The 18,857-nt window shown below is 43.5% G+C and overlaps 5 protein-coding genes across 5 annotated transcripts; 4 read left to right on the top strand and 1 right to left on the bottom strand.

Moving 5' to 3' along the window:
* Positions 1 to 83: 83 nt before the first annotated feature.
* On the bottom strand, positions 84 to 899 carry LOC131458122 (histone H1-like). Its single transcript, XM_058626882.1, has one exon. The coding sequence runs from the start codon at positions 815 to 817 to the stop codon at positions 185 to 187; it is 633 nt and encodes a 210-aa protein (XP_058482865.1). The 5' UTR covers positions 818 to 899; the 3' UTR covers positions 84 to 184.
* A 2,872-nt stretch (positions 900 to 3,771) lies between these two features.
* On the top strand, positions 3,772 to 4,561 carry LOC131458126 (late histone H2A.2.2-like). Its single transcript, XM_058626886.1, has one exon. It carries the CDS (start codon positions 3,792 to 3,794, stop codon positions 4,173 to 4,175), a length of 384 nt encoding a protein of 127 aa, XP_058482869.1. The 5' UTR covers positions 3,772 to 3,791; the 3' UTR covers positions 4,176 to 4,561.
* A 1,667-nt stretch (positions 4,562 to 6,228) lies between these two features.
* LOC131458130 (histone H4) lies at positions 6,229 to 6,614 on the top strand. Its single transcript, XM_058626889.1, has one exon. It carries the CDS (start codon positions 6,229 to 6,231, stop codon positions 6,538 to 6,540), a length of 312 nt encoding a protein of 103 aa, XP_058482872.1. The 3' UTR covers positions 6,541 to 6,614.
* Positions 6,615 to 9,126: 2,512 nt separating this feature from the next.
* Positions 9,127 to 10,392, top strand: ins (preproinsulin). The gene is made up of 3 exons (XM_058626887.1): positions 9,127 to 9,229; positions 9,802 to 10,000; positions 10,085 to 10,392. The coding sequence occupies exons 2-3, from the start codon at positions 9,814 to 9,816 to the stop codon at positions 10,252 to 10,254; spliced, it is 357 nt and encodes a 118-aa protein (XP_058482870.1). The 5' UTR covers positions 9,127 to 9,229; positions 9,802 to 9,813; the 3' UTR covers positions 10,255 to 10,392.
* Positions 10,393 to 11,123: 731 nt separating this feature from the next.
* On the top strand, positions 11,124 to 16,826 carry nipal4 (NIPA like domain containing 4). Its single transcript, XM_058626875.1, has 10 exons — positions 11,124 to 11,306; positions 12,220 to 12,312; positions 12,810 to 12,950; positions 13,385 to 13,441; positions 13,581 to 13,671; positions 13,771 to 13,931; positions 14,121 to 14,288; positions 15,470 to 15,549; positions 15,633 to 15,845; positions 16,204 to 16,826. The coding sequence occupies exons 1-10, from the start codon at positions 11,264 to 11,266 to the stop codon at positions 16,414 to 16,416; spliced, it is 1,260 nt and encodes a 419-aa protein (XP_058482858.1). The 5' UTR covers positions 11,124 to 11,263; the 3' UTR covers positions 16,417 to 16,826.
* The last annotated feature ends 2,031 nt before the right edge of the window (positions 16,827 to 18,857 follow it).

Raw genomic sequence — 18,857 nt, 5'->3', positions numbered from 1 at the left:
TCTAATTAATAATCGGTTATTAAAACTGTATAAGTTGATATACACACACACACACACACACACACACACACACACACACACACACACACACACGAGACTATAGAGGTCAACGCTCGTCAGTGACGTGTGGTGGCTCTTAAAAGAGCCTTTGGTTTGGACTGCGGTCAGGAATCAAACATCCTCTTCACTTCTTACTCTTCTTCGCTGTGGCCTTCTTCGCAGTTTTCTTCGCGGCGGGCTTCTTGGTGATTTTCGCGGTCTTCTTGGCAGCGACCTTCTTCGGACTCTTCTTCACCGTCTTCTTTGCCGGCGCTTTCTTGGCAGCCGGTTTCTTCGCCGCCGCCACTGCCTTCACCTTCTTCTTGGGTGTCACAGCCTTCTTGGCGGGCGCTCTCTTCACAGGAGTCGTCGCTTTCTTGGCGGCGGGTTTCTTTGCCTTAGCTGCGGTCGCGGTCGTCTTCTTCTTCACCACTTTTTTGTCGTCCTTCTTCGCGGGCTTAGATTCCTTCTTGACGAGTCTGTAGGAGCCAGAAGCGCCGGAGCCCGAGGTCTGGTTCAGAACTCCAGCTTCTACCAGTGAGACGATGGTTTTGTTGATGCGTTTGTTCAGCTTGTTCGCATCGACGTCTTTAGCGGTCAGATATTTCTTGATAGCAGACGCGGACGCGCCTTTGCGTTCCTTGCTGTCAGCAACTGCGGCGATGACCAGCTGCTTTAGATTAGGTCCGTCTTTCTTGACGCGCTTCACGGCTTTTCTCTTGGGAGACTTTGCTGGGGCTTTAGCCGCCGCAGCCGCCGCCGGAACTTCTTCCACCATATTCGGTTAAGGTTGGGTGTCAGAGTAAGAGACAGTGAGAGAGAGCGCGCTCAGTTGAGTGTGTGTGTGTGTGTGTCCTTCTGTGGAGCAGGAGGCGGGACTTATAGAGCGCATGAGAACCGTAAAGAGTGAATGGTGAAGGGCACCTGGATTCAAACATGGTGACACTTGTGCTTTTTCCTCCTCGATTTGTCCTAAAAATCCTCCGGAGACCAACGCGTGTTCACGCCAGTGTTGTGACCACAGTGCGGGGACACTGTCCTCTCCACACCGAGCTCATGTCCACTCACCGGGACGCTTGTCTGTCACTACAGGACGCCTCAAACCGCTCTGTCGCGCCGCTGCTGCGGACACGTCCTCAACAGATTTCTGTACATTTCGTCTCATAAAGCGGATAAAAGGTGTCCGTGTCAAACGTCGCGGCGGTTCCACGGTGAGCGGAGACGCGCGTGGATGGACTCACGGTGCAATTTTCCCAGCTGTGGGCCGTTTGCAGCTGAAAATGGACTCGTTTAGTGTGGAGGTAAACACACAGTTGTACGAAAAGACCGACAGATGAGCGACTGTCTCATCTACGTCATAAACACACCTGGCGACTAATGAGCCTACGATGCTTCCGTTTGTCATTCAATTCCGTCAAATATCCATCATTAAATCATATTTTTTCCACAATTGTCATTTCAGATATCCTCTTGTTTTTTTGGACAACTTCCTTCAATTTAATTGTCCACTGTACTGCCCTTTTTAGTTATTAAGTTTCATCTCCACATATAGATATCTTGAATAATAAATGATAACATCAAATCTAAGATTTAAAATACAACCAAACACCTCAGTCATCTAAACTCTTTTTCATCAGATTATTTCCCCCGTAAAACAACCAGATTAAATAAACATCTTGCAAATACCTTTGACCTTTTTTGTTTCATAGATGTGAATTATAAAATAAAAGTGAGCATGTTACAAACAACTATGTTTATTATTAAACATTAAGTCTAAAAAGAGAATATCCAAACGGCTGTCATTAAAACTATACTTTCACCATATTTGAGTTGCTGTGTGGAGGTGTGGGGAAGCATGGACAAAAGCAGTTCAACCAATATATAAAATGCAGAAAGGAAAAGCAGCTCTTCTTAAAAATACAAGCTCTGAAATTTCTGGATCTGATTCAGTTTAAAAATGGCGCGAATAATAATTCAAAGATTCAAGAAATAATTTATATCCAAATAAAAGGAAGACATAGACAAGCGGGACATAATTCAAATCTAAAAAAACAATGTGTCAGGACAACAAACAGATGAATAATGATTAAAAAAATAAATCCGTTTAAAAGAATGAACAAAATACACAGTTTAATTAAATATAAGGATGAAGAACAGCAGTGACATCCAGGTCTGTGATGGAAATGGTCGTGGTCAAAGTCAGACGTGTTCTTGTGCTGTTCTGAGAACTTTATACTGTAAGTATGTAGATATTCGGTGATGAGCTAAAGTAAAGTCTATACATTGAGTCGTGTGTCATAGGAATGGGGTCAGGAACACATAAGTTAACTCCTTTTCAAATATGTGACGAGATGTAAATGTTGTGTTTGAAATAAAAACAATCTACATATCTATCAGAAAGTTCCATTGCTCGCCTCCTCCTCATCCTCCTCCTTCTCCTCATCCTCCTCATCCTCCTGCGTCAGACAGAACGGAGCAACTCTCTGCTCTCTTCACGGATGACAAAGAAAGGTCAGTGCAGCAACAGAGGCATTGTCAGGGTCAAATATCCAGCACACCAGATCAGACATTATGTCAATCTGTGACAAGAAAACCCTCCTTAATGTTTCCAACTGCACCTCCTGTCAAAAGAATTGAGATCCATAGGAAGGAGATCGGAGTCAGCTCAGTGTCCAAACAAGGGTTTAATCTTGTACAAGAGGAGCATTCACAAAGCAACACACACAGGCCAGTTACAAAGTCAAGACTCTCTGTCTATCTGTCTCAACCCATCACAGACCCATTGTCTCTATTCAAAGTCACATCAAACAGTTCCTAAAACAATACAAATGGTCACTGGTCACAGGCGCATCGAACAGTTACATTAACAATACAAAGGGTCAGTGGTCTCAGGTCACATCAAACAGTTGAATTGAACATTTGTCTTCATGTGTTACATGAGGTACATAATTCCCATAACACCTCCAATGTGTTATGAGTCTTTAAAGCTCTTACTGAGCAACATGTCAAACAGCGCTTCATATATATTATCCTTGGAGAACATCACTCATCATCCTGAAGTAAACATAATTTAATACTCGAAAGGCTGTACACCATTGTGTTTACAGTAAGTTTGAAATTAAAGTACACTGAGAATGTGTATTTAATAGAATAGACATAGTATTACTCTTTGTTACTCGTTACTAGCAAATAAAACCTTATGGTCTGTATTTATACAGAGCTTTTCTCGCTTCACACTACAGTTGTCACCCCTTCACACGTCTTTCACACGCTGCAACGTGGGGTTAAAGGGATAGTTTGGATTTTTTTAAGTTGTACGACACAGACCCCTGGAGTAGAGCCATGGTTCAGAGCAGAGTAAAGTCGTTCTGGGAGAGAGTTTTGGACACATAACCACAAACATGCATGTGTATGTTATGTGAACAAGTTTGAACAAAAACCACTGCAGGTCAGTGTGTCACCATTGCTCAACCCCAACTCCTCACTTTTGACAGTTCCGTGCAGTAAATGTCATGTACTTCACTACTTTTACTGGAGTCAGTTTCTGCTCACATACTTGTACTTTGTTTTTCACTTCTGGTTTCATGCCGCCACTTTCATTTCAAATTTCCCCGTTCTCTTCTCTGATTGGACAATGACACTAACGCTCAGTGTGACCAATGAGGGAGCAGCTGGTGAATATATAAGCACGGTCTCTCTGCTCACCCTCACATCTCGTCTTCGTCACGAAAGAAGAGACAAAAACAGTGAACATGTCTGGAAGAGGCAAAGCCGGTAAAGTCCGAGCCAAGGCGAAGACTCGCTCCTCCCGTGCCGGGCTCCAGTTCCCGGTGGGCCGCGTGCACAGGCACTTGAGGAAGGGTAATTACGCCCAGCGTGTCGGCGCCGGAGCGCCGGTGTATCTGGCCGCTGTGCTCGAGTATCTGACCGCTGAGATCCTGGAGCTGGCCGGAAACGCCGCCCGCGACAACAAGAAGACCAGGATTATCCCGCGCCATCTGCAGCTGGCTGTCCGCAACGACGAGGAGCTCAACAAGCTGCTCGGCCGAGTCACCATCGCACAGGGCGGAGTCCTGCCCAACATCCAGGCCGTTCTTCTGCCCAAGAAGAGCGAGAAGGCCGCCGCTAAGAAGTGAGCCGGAAACACGGGACAATCGCAGCAACCACCGCAACAACGGCTCTTTTCAGAGCCACACACTCGCTTCACTTAAAGACACAAACCTCTGAATAACTGGTTATTAAACCAGACGTTTTGATCTCTGATAATTAGATTAAATTAATAACCAACTTCTAACATGGAGCTTTTGCTCCCATTATGAAACCATAACAATTGTCCTTTATAGTAGTGGGACATGAATAATATGAATGATAAATATACTTTTTCACATGTGAAAGTACAACCTAGAGAGACATAAGACTAAAATACGTGAAATATGAGCTTGATATTTACGCTATAAATCGGCTTAAACGCTGTGTACATGTGTAATTATACATATGTGTATATATAAAGTCTTAATTCGAATACTCATTTCTCAATAGTCAATCTATCTGTAGCTGGATTTTAACGCCTCAATTATCAAAGGATTTACAGTAAAAAAAAAGACCCAAAATAAAACACTCATCCTATTTGTGTACACATTTGAAAGCACGCCTTCTCATCTATGTCACTTGAAGACACAAGCCTCCAAGTAATCGATGAGTTAATCAAGTGTTTATTTTTATGAACAGATAACGTTATAACATTTACATTGTTACATTTACGTTATTACTTTTGTTCCAAAATGATGATTAAACATGAGCTGTCCACACAATATGAATTTTGCTATATAATTAACATTACCCCCAATTTCACTGTCCTCTAATGTGAAGTATTCAGACCTGCCAACCTCTCAGTCTTATGAAGCACCGAGGCCTTCCTAACAATTGTGTCGAAAAAGATTCAAAGCTTCAACGCTTCAGTGACATCTGGTGGACAACTGAAGCCATAACAACCTCCCAAGAGCACGACTGAATCACTGACACAGTTTCAGTCCCATGTCAGCAATAAAAGTGTAGAAAAGACTGCGTGGTCATTCAAGTGTTTTGTTCATTCATACTCGACCATACTGTAAAACCTCCCAGATTAGGCCAAAGAATAAAGCAAAATCATATGAAGGGTCAAATGTTGGTTAAGGGTTTAATTAAATTAGTACAGTTTAATTAGTACACACAACAGCTACGAACTGACGACAAGGCCGCCTCCATCTCTGTTTACCAAATCCCTGGAATTGTTTGATTAAAACGCCACGTGTGTGTGTGTGTGTGTGTGTGGTACCTTTCAGATACGACATGGAGCCCAGACAATGTTGGTTTGGGAAAAACTGGTAAACATGCAGGCAGGTGTTGATACAACAGTTGGTTTAAGACTTTAATGGAAGGAGAATGTTTTGATTATCAGCCACAAATTAGATGAGAATGTGGCCACAAAGCGCTGTAAAGAAACCTTTTCCTCCTCCAATGAACAAGGAGACCATTCATTTTTAATTTGAATTTTGAAGAAGCCACTGACGCATCTTTTTTTTGCTTGTTTGACTTTGTTGAGAATGAACTTGCAGAAGATTGTGCGGTACTAGAGAAGTGTCTACACGATAAAACCACAGTTCATTACGATGAAATGTTCCAGTGAGTTGGTGTCATAGTTGTGTAGTAGTTGTGCGTAACATACGTAGATATTATAGTTGTCATTGAAACCACTCTTATTCATTGATTATTCAATTTCATTCAGTCACTCAACCGTCCACACACTAAACTATTAATACTCATATGTTACATGAGGTCACTGTCACTTGTTATCAAGAGTTACCAGTGTTTCCACGACATGGTGAAGAAGGAAAACTGGCTTTGACACACATAAACAGGAAGTCAGACCCCAGGTCCATTCATATTCATAATGAAGGTCTAAAAACACAGTGTGAAAGGTTTATACGGCAGTGTTTTACAATAATCAAACCATTTTAAAAAAAGATTCATATGATCATCCTCTTCACATGATTGGAGAAAGTAAAGAAGGAGGGGGCGGGCTTAGACGGTTTGGGGTCCGCCCACTGAAAAACCCGCGCCGCGTGCTCTCTAACACGTCCGCAGGGCAGCATTAGAAGCCTTGGCTGTTGCAGCGAGTTCTCATTATCGACTTGAGCAGAGATCAGAATCATGAGTGGAAGAGGCAAAGGAGGAAAGGGTCTGGGTAAAGGAGGCGCCAAGCGTCACCGCAAAGTCCTCCGCGACAACATCCAGGGAATCACCAAGCCCGCCATCCGTCGCCTGGCTCGCCGCGGCGGCGTGAAGCGTATCTCCGGTCTGATCTATGAGGAGACTCGCGGCGTGTTGAAGGTGTTCCTGGAGAACGTGATCCGCGACGCCGTCACTTACACCGAGCACGCCAAGAGAAAGACCGTCACCGCCATGGACGTGGTCTACGCCCTGAAGAGGCAGGGCCGCACTCTGTACGGCTTCGGCGGTTAACAACCCGGAACCTGAATGCAACACGACTCTCAACCCAACGGCTCTTTTAAGAGCCACACACACGTGCAACTACTGAGAAATCACCTCTGCACCCATGTCGCATGTTAACTCAAGTGTATTTTCAGGTGATGACCGTTATACGGTCATTTAGTACCATCTCTATATTGTGTCCTTAAAGGCCTGTGTACGTCTGCACCTGACGGTCATACAGGACACGAGGTTGACCTGAGCGACACTAGCGTGCCTGCGGCTTACGCGCGAGTACACTGCACATGCAAATGTCATCACTGTCCTACTGCAGATACATTATCTCAATTTAAACAACATAGTCATGACACGCACATTATGTGTGACCGGGAAAATACCGGTCCGGTGAGGCGTCTTCGCGGACTGAAACGCCACATGCAAGACGGTTTATATACAAATATGAAACTAATGTTTTTTTTTTAAACACAAATATCGTTTCGCACATATGGGCCATATTTAAGTTACTGTGTCGGGCCATATTATTAATTAAAGCAGAGTAAACACCGTAAACGTTTGCATACACCATGCTCTGCTTGACTGAGCTCGTCACGCAGGTGCAGTCGATCACGCTGATTTAAAGCCTCAAAGTTACACGTTAGAGATGATGGGAGCGGGCGAGAGAAGTGCTGTGCTCTCTTGTACACCTTTTTCTTTCTATAAATTATTGTATTTATATCAAATATTTATTTAAGTTAACGGTCACAATTGTTTGAATGTTTTCACCGCACTGTCGACAGTTAATGGTATTTAAGACCAGGTGTGTTCTCAGTCTAGTCCAGAGTCATGAGCCCTTTTCCTTCCATAATTTGTGACGTCAGGAGGGGGCCTGAGCGGTGGGAGGAGAGAGGACGACCATCTCCTGACATCAGGAAGCCGTCCGAATGCTCGGAAGAGATCGACCAACAGATGTGCACACCTCCCACTGGACGTACGCGAAGACCTCGTTGCACATTTCCCACGGAAGACAGGGAGAGGGCGCTGCAGACACTGCAATAAAGGATACACAGCAAGTGTGACGTTCGCCTTTGCTTTTCAGAGGACAAAAACTGTTTTTGGGACTTTGACCACCATGAAAGAGAAAAGGGAATGTTGTAATAAATGACTTCATCAAAAATATGACTGATGTGTGATTATTATTATTAATGTTATATACCTTTGTGGGGCTACGTGAGTACAAATACAGGAATTAAGCCCAATGTTGCAATATTACAACATATCTCTAAAATCATACATACACTTTAAAAAAACTGCATCAAAGGCAAAGACATCTGAAAGGTAAACTTTGTATATTTGGGTCTTACAGGGTTAATGTGTCTGAACAACAGTTAAACATACTCAACATTTTGTCAGATTGATCACTTAATCACAAAAACACGACAAAACCTTTCCCGATGTATGTCATGAGTTTTTATTGATTTGATTTATTATTACTTTGGTTGCTTTAAGTTGCGTTACAAACAAAGTTGGAAAGGATCCACACGGAAATCAAAACTTCCCCCAACAAAATGTTTATAAGTCACGTTCTCAACAATTTATGATATATGATTAAATCATAAATCAAAAATGGTTAATGTGTGTTTTTCGATTAACCATTTTTGTTTTGATTGACAAAATAAAAAATATTGTGTTTTCGAAAACTACAAGTTAAACCTAAAATTAAACTTAAATATTTAATAGAAAGTTAGCCACAAGTTAAACAAAGCAAAGGAAAAGAAACAATAATATATATATATATATGTATGTATATGTATGTATATACTGTATGATGATCAATGTAAAAGATGTTTAAACATGTTTTAAAAATACAGTGTATACTTGTGTTTAATGACATATGTTATTAATCCTGAAACAAAGAAGTCGAGTTAATTATTTTGTACATTGATTAGTTGGTGGATTCAATTGTTCCTAAATCAAAGATTTGAAACCGATTATTCTGATGGAAATTATTCGCCTTTCAATTTTTTTGTACTGAAGTGGGAAAGAAATCTGTTTATTTGATTTTTATTTATTTTATGAACATTTGTTTGGAATAAAATACAAGAATCCCACTGTATTTTCTCACGATTCTTGGGAATAGTTCAAAAAAACAATAATATTAATATTTTGCTTTTGTGTGGTTTTTGACCAAATGAATTCACACATTAAAGAAAAAACAGAAAAGCTGCATGTCATCAGCAAAAGAAGAAATTCTTAGAAAAACACTTTGTGACGTTCGTCATGAACTGTCGTCACGGTAACACTGTTCACATCACACTCACTTGAGTTTCTGCTCAGTTAGCGACAAACAGACGATAACAGGAGTCAGCAAAACTGTGTGTGTCTGTGTGTGTGTGTGCGTGTGTGTGTCTGTGTGTCTGTGTGTGTGCAGCGGAGATGAGCAGAAGCTGATGATTGATGATGATGATGATGATGATGATGATGGTCAGTATTGGTCAGTGATCAGATTAAGTCGCTTCATTAACTCTGTTTGTTTTACTAAGTGATTGTCGTCGTTCAGACGCACACACACACACACACACACACACACACAGTGGGCGTGTCCAGGTGGAGGTGATGAGTATAAGTGAGGAGGACAAACTTCTGCTCCTCCTCACACTCACCTGCTCTCAGCTCCTGTTACCTCCTCCTCTTTATCACAGACTCACCTCCTCCAGCTTGACAGGTAACACACTCCTCCTCCTCCTCTTCTTTCTTTTCCTCTCCTTTGCCTCCTCTAACTTCTCCCCTTCTCTCTCCTTCTCCCTCATCTTTTCCTGTCCCATCTCCTTCATCACCTCCTCTTCATCCACTGACTCGTCCTCCCCTTGTGTCTGTGTGTGTGTTTATGTGTGTGTCTGTGTGTCTGTGTCTGTGTGTGTGTGTGTCTGTGTGTCTGTGTGTGTGTGTGTGTGCGTGTGTCTGTGTGCGTGTGTGTGTGTGTGTGTGTGTCTGTGTGCGTGTGTGTGTGTGTGTGTGTGTCTGTGTGTCTGTGTGTCTGTGTCTGTGTGTGTGTTTATGTGTCTGTGTTTGTGTGTCTGTGTGCGTGTGTCTGTGTGCGTGTGTGTTTATGTGTGTGTCTGTGTGTGTGTCTGTGTGTCTGTCTGTGTCTGTGTGTGTGTGTGTGTGTCTGTGTGCGTGTGTCTGTGTGTGTGTGTGTGTGTGTCTGTGTGTGTCTGTGTGCGTGTGTCTGTGTGTCTGTGTGTGTCTGTGTGTGTGTCTGTGTGTGTGTCTGTGTGTTTGCGCGTGTAATTGCAGCTCTCCTCCACCATGGCGGCGCTGTGGCTCCAGTCTGTCTCTCTGCTCGTCTTACTGATGGCGTCTTGGCCGGCGGGCGCTCAGGCTGTCTCCGCCCCTCAGCACCTGTGCGGCTCTCACCTGGTCGACGCCCTCTACTTGGTCTGCGGGGACAGAGGCTTCTTCTACAACCCCAAGAGAGACGTGGACCCCCTGCTGGGTGAGTGCGGCAACTGCGCGTCTTTAAAATGCAAAAAAAAAAACGTGACGGCGATGACTGACCGCGTCCACTCCGTCTCCTCAGGTTTCCTTCCCGCAAAGGTGGGCGGAGCCTCAGCGGTGGCAGGCGGCGAGAACGAGGCGGCCGAGTTCGCCTTCAAGGACCAGATGGAGATGATGGTGAAGCGCGGCATTGTGGAGCAGTGCTGCCACAAACCCTGCAACATCTTTGACCTCCAGAATTACTGCAACTGAGGCCCAGCGTCGTCACCCGACCCTGAACCCGACCCCTGACCCCTGACCCCTGAAGAAACAACAACAACAACCCCAATGCTGAGAAATGGACCAATTTATTTTTCCTAGAAAATAAAGTTTTGTGACTTATGGGAAAAATCTTGTGACTTCAGTTTATTGTCATTTAGTTTAGTTGGGAGAGTTAAACATGTTTAACACATTTAAACGTAAACACCGTGGTTATTACATTTAAAATCAAACTATTTTCATAAAAAAACAACAGTAAAGTAGTTGTTTTCCTAAAATCTGCATCAGTTTAAGTCTACGACATGGTTAAGAAAGTGTTCACGTCTTTATCTCACTGTGACACAGACTTTTCTAACAGGAAACTGAAGTTTGTAAAGCACTCACTCTCCCACACCAAAGCCCATAGAGAAAACCAGTGATTTTAACATCACACACACACAGGAGTTCACAGGAGTTGTTGATTCACTGCTACCTTCATCACTAACTTCTAATGTCTTATTTTGTCAAATCGGCATTTGAAACATTTCATTCAGACTTAACTCAGTGACACAAAGTGACCACACGAGGCAGCAGAGGACCAGGAGCTCCTGTGTCCCCGCCCAGCTTAAATCACTGATTTTCTCTATGAGGTTTGGTGTTTGAAAAGAATCTTTATTTATTTATTATTATTACTATTAGAATTATGTAAATATATATTTATCTGTTAATAGTTTTTAGATTTTTTTCAAGTCTCTTGTGTGTTGAGTTTGTGCAGGTGGGCGTGGCTCGCTCGCTCGCTCACCTGCCCCGCTATGATAGGATAGAGTGGGCGTGGTCAGGCTCAGGTGACGCTCAGTCTGAGGAGGAGGAGCCGCCATCACGTCCTGTTTCTCTGCTGCTGCTGGCGACAACACACACACACACGCACACACACACAGCGGTTTTCCCTGCATTTTATTTTTAAAACAAAGGATTTACTCGTGTTTCTTCGCCTTTCTTCGTTTATTGTCGTCGAAGCGACACGATGAGAGATGTTCACGTGGACAACGAGACGCTGTGCAGCGCAGGTGAGACACACACACACACACACACCTGTGTCTTTCTGTCCTTTCACAATAAAACGTATTTTTGTATTATTTGTTTACGTTCAAAACAAAAACAAATCTTGTTTTATAAAACATATTTACACAGTCACGTGATGTAGAATCAGACATGAGAGACGCTGTTTGACCTCTGGCCTTTACGTGTGTGTGTGTGTGTGTGTGTGTGTGTGTGTTGACAGTGCAAACATGATCAGTGGTCGAACCAGAAACTCCACTAAATCAAACGGCTCATATTTCCAGAAACTTCTTCTTCTTCTTTTTTATGATAATAATAATAATTCAGTGAAACTCACATTTATCCACATCATAACCTGATGTATGTTAACTCTGCTTGACTCAGCAAAAAGTCTGTTATTTGAAGTGTGTAAGTATCTTATAATAGACAAAAACCTTCATGTTACACAGTTGTTACACTAACTATTTTAAACCTTGAGAACTGCCATCAAATTCTGTAGAACGGTGTCACAGCCCACACTTCCTCTGACGTCTGCTGTTTGTCTTTGTATTTATATTTCTGAAAGTTAAAGTTCTCTTCATGTAATACATGTTATTATTTACTTATGTTATGTTATATGGATATTTATGCATTTTTAATTATACCTTTATATTATTATTATACACAGGTCTTCCTCATTTAACTTTCAAAGTATTTAAAATTAACAAAAGTTAACCTGGTTTGTCCTTTTTCTCAAGAATCACTGAACAATAATAAAACATTATTATTATTGTTGTTGTCTCCGTTAAACCTTCTGATTGTGATATTTATCGTCTGTTTTCAACAGTTTTCATTTTAATTCAATGTCATTAAAGGAAGAAAAATAAATGTTGATTTCTGTGTGTGTGTGTGTGTGTGTGTGTGTGTGTTGTTTCTCTGCAGGTTCACTGTTGACTCTGTGGTGTGGCTCCCACTCTGCTGTGTGTGTGATCACTGGAGACAAAACACACCTGAACGATAGCAGCAACACAACAGGTACACACACACACACACACACACACTCGTAAACAAATGATAAACTGAAGTGATTACATGGAGAAAAAAACGACAAGAATAACTGAGTATATACAGTATATATCTATATATATACATATACATATATGTAATATAATATGTGTATATATGTATGTGTATATATAATATAATAATGATATGTGTATATATGTATATATACACATATATGTGTGTTTTTATATATACGTATATCATTATTTAATATAATATGACATAAAATTGGTATTTTGAATATTCTCCTTAAAAATAAACATAATAGCCGCCGTAGTGAAAGTAATAAAGTAAATATTAACGTCATAAAACATGTTGTCAAAAAAATAAACAAATGAAATTAAATAAATGTGAATAAATAACTTTTTTCTTCATCTCAGCTGCAATAATGAAATATTAATCATCAAATATTAAAAATACAGACCTTTATTAATGTGTGTGTGTGTGTGTGTGTGTGTGTGTGTCAGTGTGTGTGTCTCCAGGCTCGTCTTATAACCACTGGCTGGGTTTGACTCTGGCTCTGCTCTCAGCCGTCCTCATTGGTTCCAGCGTCATTCTGAAGAAGAAAGCTCTGCTACGATTGGCCGACGCCGGTCACACCAGAGCAGGCGAGTCTACGATGTCTACGTCACATGATCACGTCTTCATCTCACTGTCAGACAGACTTTTCACGTTTGTAAAGCACTCACTCTCCCACACCAAACCCCACTGAGAAAGTCAGTGATTTTAACATCTCACACACAGGAGCTGCTGGTCTACTGCTGCCTCGTGTGGTCACTTTGAGTCCCTACAGTAAATCTGAACGTAGGATTTTAAATGCCGAACTCTTAAAATAAGACATTTGAACTTAGTGATGGAGGCAGCAGTGGATCAACAACTCCTGTGAACTCCTGTGTGCTGTGATGTTAAAATCACTGATTTTCTCTATGGGGTTTGGTGTGGGAGAGTGAGTTCTTTACAAACTTCAGTTTCCTGTTGGAAAAGTTGGAAAAACACATTTTTGTGTGTGTGTGTGTGTGTGTGTGTGTGTGTGTGTGTGTAGGTCATGGAGGTCATGGTTACCTGAAGGACTGGTTGTGGTGGGGAGGCCTGTTAACCAGTAAGAATCTGTTTTTTTTTTTTATAAAAGACTAAAGTAAAATGATGATGTAATTATAATCAATGTTTTCTTTGCGCGCGTGTGTGTGTGTGTGTGTGTGTGTGTGTGTGTGTGTGTGTGTGTGTGTGTGTGTGTGCAGTGGGAGCAGGTGAAGTGTGTAACTTTGTCGCGTACATGTTTGCTCCGGCGACGCTGGTCACGCCTCTGGGCGCTCTGAGCGTGCTCATCAGGTACAGATCCACGCTCCTTTGACGACGACAGCGGCGCACAAAGCACATCGCAGCGACGCACGTGTGATACGTGTGTGTGTGTGTGTGTGTGTGTTGCAGTGCAGTTCTCTCCTCCTACCTGTTGGGGGAGGTGTTGAACGTGATTGGGAAGTTCGGCTGTCTGCTGTGCGTGCTGGGAAGCGTCCTGCTGGTCCTCCACGCTCCGGAGGAACAGGAAGTGACATCGCTACAGGATATGACCAGCAAGCTGCTCAAGCCTGGTGAGGGGTGGGGTGAACACGAGGGGCGGGGTCAAAACATCAGAATTGTCAGAATTAAGATTTTTTTTCTCAGAAATATTATTGTTTTTGTCAGATTTCTGATTTTTTCTCAGAATTATGATTTTGTATGGCTTTCTTACAGAAAAGTGTGTGTGTGTGTGTGTGTGTGTGTGTGTGTGTGTGTGTCAGGGTTCCTGGTGTACGTCTCTGCAGTGTTGCTGCTCTGTCTCGTGCTCGTCTTGTATTTCTCTCCACGTTACGGTCAGTCAAACATCCTGGTCTACATCGGCGTGTGCTCGCTGCTCGGCGCCTTCACCGTGTCCTCGGTGAAAGGCCTCGCCATCGTCATCAACACAGGTGAGACGACAGAAGACAGACACGCCCACAGACACGCCCACAGTCCGGTTCACACAGTCCACAGAAGAATGAAGAAGTGACGTCAGAAACAGAAAGTTTAATTTGTACCTTCTGCTTTAGCTTCAGGTTTCACTTCCTCGACAAACAAAGAACAAAGAACGATAACCAGTGACATTCTCTCTCTCTTTATCTACTAACACTCCTCCTCCTCCTCCCTCTTCTTCCTCCTCACTGCTCCCATGATGCCGCTCTCCTCTGTCACACCTGTCCAGAGGCCATTTCACACACACACACAGGATGAAATGAAATATACCAAATGCAGAATTGGACAAAATAAGAGTCAGAAAAAATGAAAAATGTTGTTGACGTTTTTCCCAGCTGCTGATGATGATGATGATGATGAAGTGGTGATCCTCGTTGAAATTGAAATGACGCAAACGCACGCAACCGAACCTCGCAACCGAACCTCGCAACCGAACCTCGCAACCGAACCTCGCAACACACTTTTGTTTGTTTGAAGGGTTTTTAGTTTTGTTGTTTGTTGTTTGTTTTTGTTTAGTTTTGTTTAGTTTTGTTTACCCACACACACACACACACACACAGAGTGGTAATCACTTACCTTGAGTGGGATTCGAACCCATGACGTGTTGAGCAGAGAAGCGACGTCCTAGACCTCTGGACTGTTTTCAGCGCTGCTGACTGACCGGACGGACGGACGGACAGACAGACAGACAGACAGACAGACAGACAGACAGACAGACAGACAGACAGACAGACAGACAGACAGACAGACAGACAGACAGACAGACAGACAGACAGACAGACAGACAGACAGACAGACAGACAGACAGACAGAGCGAGCTCCTGTATCTACGTTGTGACACTTTAATCTGTTCTCTGTCTCTCACCTTGAATTATGGATGAACTGTGTAACCTGTGAAAGTGACGGGGATTAACGTTGATGGAGAGATTTGTAACTTTTTAAATGAATTGTGTGTTTGGGATGATTCATATTTGTTTTATTTATTTGATCACACATTTCTACATTTACAAGTCAGTGACTTCATTTATGTGAAATGAGAAATACATGTTGTGTTAAAAGTCAAAACAAGTGTCTCTCTCTCTCTCTCTGTCTCTCTCACTCTCTCTGTCTCTCTCTCTGTCTCTCTCTCTCTCTCCAGTGGTTTATGACATTTCAGTGCTCGCTCAGCCTCTCTCGTGGATCCTGCTCGTGAGTCTCGTCGTCTCCATAGTAACCCAGGTAAACTGAGATAAACTGTGAGGTAAACTGTGAGGTCATGTGTTGGTGTGTAGCGTGGTGGTCATGTGACTCTGTGTGTGCAGGTGAACTACCTGAACAAGTCTCTGGACTCCTTCAACACTCTGCTGGTTTACCCGATCTACTACGTCCTTTTCACGTCCGTCGTCCTCTCCACCTCCATCATCCTCTTCCAGGAGTGGAGGAGCATGGCGGCCGTGGATGTGGTCACCACGCTCGGAGCCTTCGTGGTCATCGTGGTGGGCGTGGCCATGCTCCACCTCTTCAGGGAGCTACAGGTTGTTGCCCCCTCCCCCTCCACACGCACTCAGTGTTTACATCAATGTTGAAAGTCTGATTTTAGTCTAGACTGATTAGAATGATTATCTTAGACGAAGACAATCATTCATTTTTCGTTCATGTCATGTGATCACGTTAGTCCGAACTTAGCCGGACTAATATACCTGGATCATGTGATTCACAGTCCAACAATAACTAGCCCGAGATGCGTTTGCGACCTTCCGACACATTTGCGATGTAAATAGAACGCAGAGTAAACATCGACGTTGCCGGGAAAATGACGTGCGGGACGTTTGTGTCTTCACAGGGTTTTAGATTCAGGATGTGAAATAAAGTCTTTGTCGTCTCTTTGGACAGATGACGATGAAGCAGCTGACCAATCAGCTGTCTCAGCCAGTGGACAGGGAGGGGCTTGCAGAGGAGGCGTTGCCCCATGAAGGAGAAGGGGGAAGAAGAAGAGAAGGAGGGAGGAGCAAAAAAGAGGACAAATACGGACTGATGGACAACATGGTGATCGAGAGTCTTCCTCCGATGAGAGAGGACGGACCGAGGGTCTTCATCATCAGCTGAGACGGACGGACGGAGACGCAGGTTTGAGGTCGACCACATTTCAAATTTGTCTGAAAATCTGAAGCGAAACAATTGACACAAATTATTACCGACACGTACGCAAATTTCACAACGACAAAACGACAGAGAGACACAAGGACTCGTCTTTTGTCTCTTTGACTGAGGTGTTACAGGGACAAAAAACTTATTCTCTGAAACTTGATCAAATATTTTGGGGTTTTTTGTTCAAAGGAAAATAAGGAGAAGTGAGTGTTTCAAACAAACAGTTTTATTTCAATAAACAACTCAATATGTATTTCCTCTGCTTTAAATATAAATCTGTATACATGTTTTTTTTATCATGATTCTATCACATTATATATTGTGCATTTACTGATATTTACATGAACATTAAACTTATTCAGAAATAATCTGCTGTGGATTCTTTATTATTTATTAAGGTTAAGCTTTCACACAACTGTCCAAATATAAAGTGTCCAAGGTTGTTTGCCAACAAAGACGAGGAGGAGGAGCTAATGTTGTTATTGTTTTTGAACAGTGCTGATCATGTGTCAATAATACTGTCACACTTAGAACTGTCTCTTTAACTGAGGCTAGTCCTAACCCTTTACCACTTCTCGGGCCCTGGGACTAATACAACCCTGCCCTTGTAGAACTGAACCAGCCACTGGACCAGAACCCCACTGTTGTATGACCAACAACCCAGCGGGTATGGAACTGAACCTGCCGGACTGAGGGATTCTGAGTGAGACCATCAGAGAAGTAGCTCAGTCCATCAGAGGAAGACTTGTATCTGTGAGATTGTGAGTTTGAATGTTATGATGAACTCAAGTGGTGTAGCAGCATGCAGCTCAGTGGACAACACTGTTGCTGTGAAGTTCTCACTTCTTGAAAGGAGACAAAATGCACCAGGACTTCATGGAGTGCTGGCTTTGCTTAAAACCATACGTTTGTTCAGTCCACAAGGTGGCACTGTGCATCCATAACTGTGGCGTTTTGTACAGTCTGCTGTTGCCTTACAGACTTGAACAACCCCACACTTGGGAAATGGAGTCTGACACCTTGAGGACTTGAACAACACAACACAACTGCGGTGGCACTGCACCTGCCAGGCAGTGGACTGAACAAAGCCACCATGCCCCCAACTCCTGGTGGATCTGGGACCTTTCTTCTGAAACAACTTTGTGGTTGTGGACCTGACAACTGTCGGACAGGGACAACTCTGACGACTTCAGATTCTGATGAGGTAGATCAGCTGGCTAAAGTGATTCTACAAAATGTTTGAAAGATAATTTTAAATATTCTGGCCTGGACTAGACATTTAAGAACACCAAGAAATTCAGAGACATGTCATCAGGACATATGGCTCAGTCTGGCAGAACATGTCTTCTATCTCAGAGGTTGTGAGTTCAAGTCTTACAATCAACTGAACTTCTACACTTCTTTAAAAATTCAGACCAAAATAAGAACTAGAAAATATCAGCAACCTGTCCCTCTGCAGCTCAGTAAGAATGCCTTCTCCTGGAAGAGTAAGACTTGTATGTCTGAGGTTGTGGGTTCAAGTCTTATGATGAACTGTTTGAGTTCAGTGTTCAAAGTAAATGGTCAAAAGCTCTCAGAGAACCTGAAGAACTCCAAGAGCAGGTAGCTCAGTGGTCAAAAATGCTGCTGTCAAGTCATGAGTTCATAGGTTCAGTTCTTGTGATGAGCAGGTGCTTTTAAAGCTCCTCATCCAAACTCAAGATTAAAAGCAGACAGCAATCTTAGACGATGGCGGCCTTGGTGGCGTGGTGGCTTTGTTCCAAACCGTAAGGTTGTGTCTCAGCTGTAAGGTGGCAGGTTCAGTTCCAGTTCCAGTCCTCCACCCTGCAGTTGTTCACTGGAACCAGAACCAAACCTCTTGCTGACTGACACAACCACACAGTACACCAGCTGACGAACCCCGAGTGCGTCGTACCCCGAGTGCGTCGTACCCCCCAGTGGCCAGCGTGGCGCCAATCAGCGGTACCTCCCAGTGGCCAGCAGTGAGTCGTACCCCCCCAGTGGCCAGTGGGGCACGAGTGAGTCGAACCCCCCCAGTCCAGCAAGCAAAACAGTTGGAAAAGTGGTGGGGGCCGAAGGCCCCCACCCCCAGGCCAACTGTCTTAAATCCGCATTAAGACAGTTGGGTGGTGGTGGCCGAAGGCCACCACCACCTAAGTGTCTTAATGCGGTTACCTTTTGCTGCACAGTGTTATATAAAGTATTTGACCTTTGACCTTTCCCTGCCCCTCCCCACCCCACCTCTGGCAACCTGCCCTGCCCCTCCTCTCACCACCTGCCATGCCCCTCCTCACCTCACACTATCTGCCCTGCTCCTCCTCTCAACTCACCTGACGCTACCTGCCCTGCCCCTCCTCTCCTCACCTCACACTACACTACCTGCGCTTCCTCACCTAGCC

This window comes from Solea solea, chromosome 4 (genome assembly GCF_958295425.1).
Source record: "Solea solea chromosome 4, fSolSol10.1, whole genome shotgun sequence".
NCBI lineage: Eukaryota > Metazoa > Chordata > Actinopteri > Pleuronectiformes > Soleidae > Solea > Solea solea.
This window is presented reverse-complemented; position numbering and strand designations above follow the sequence as displayed.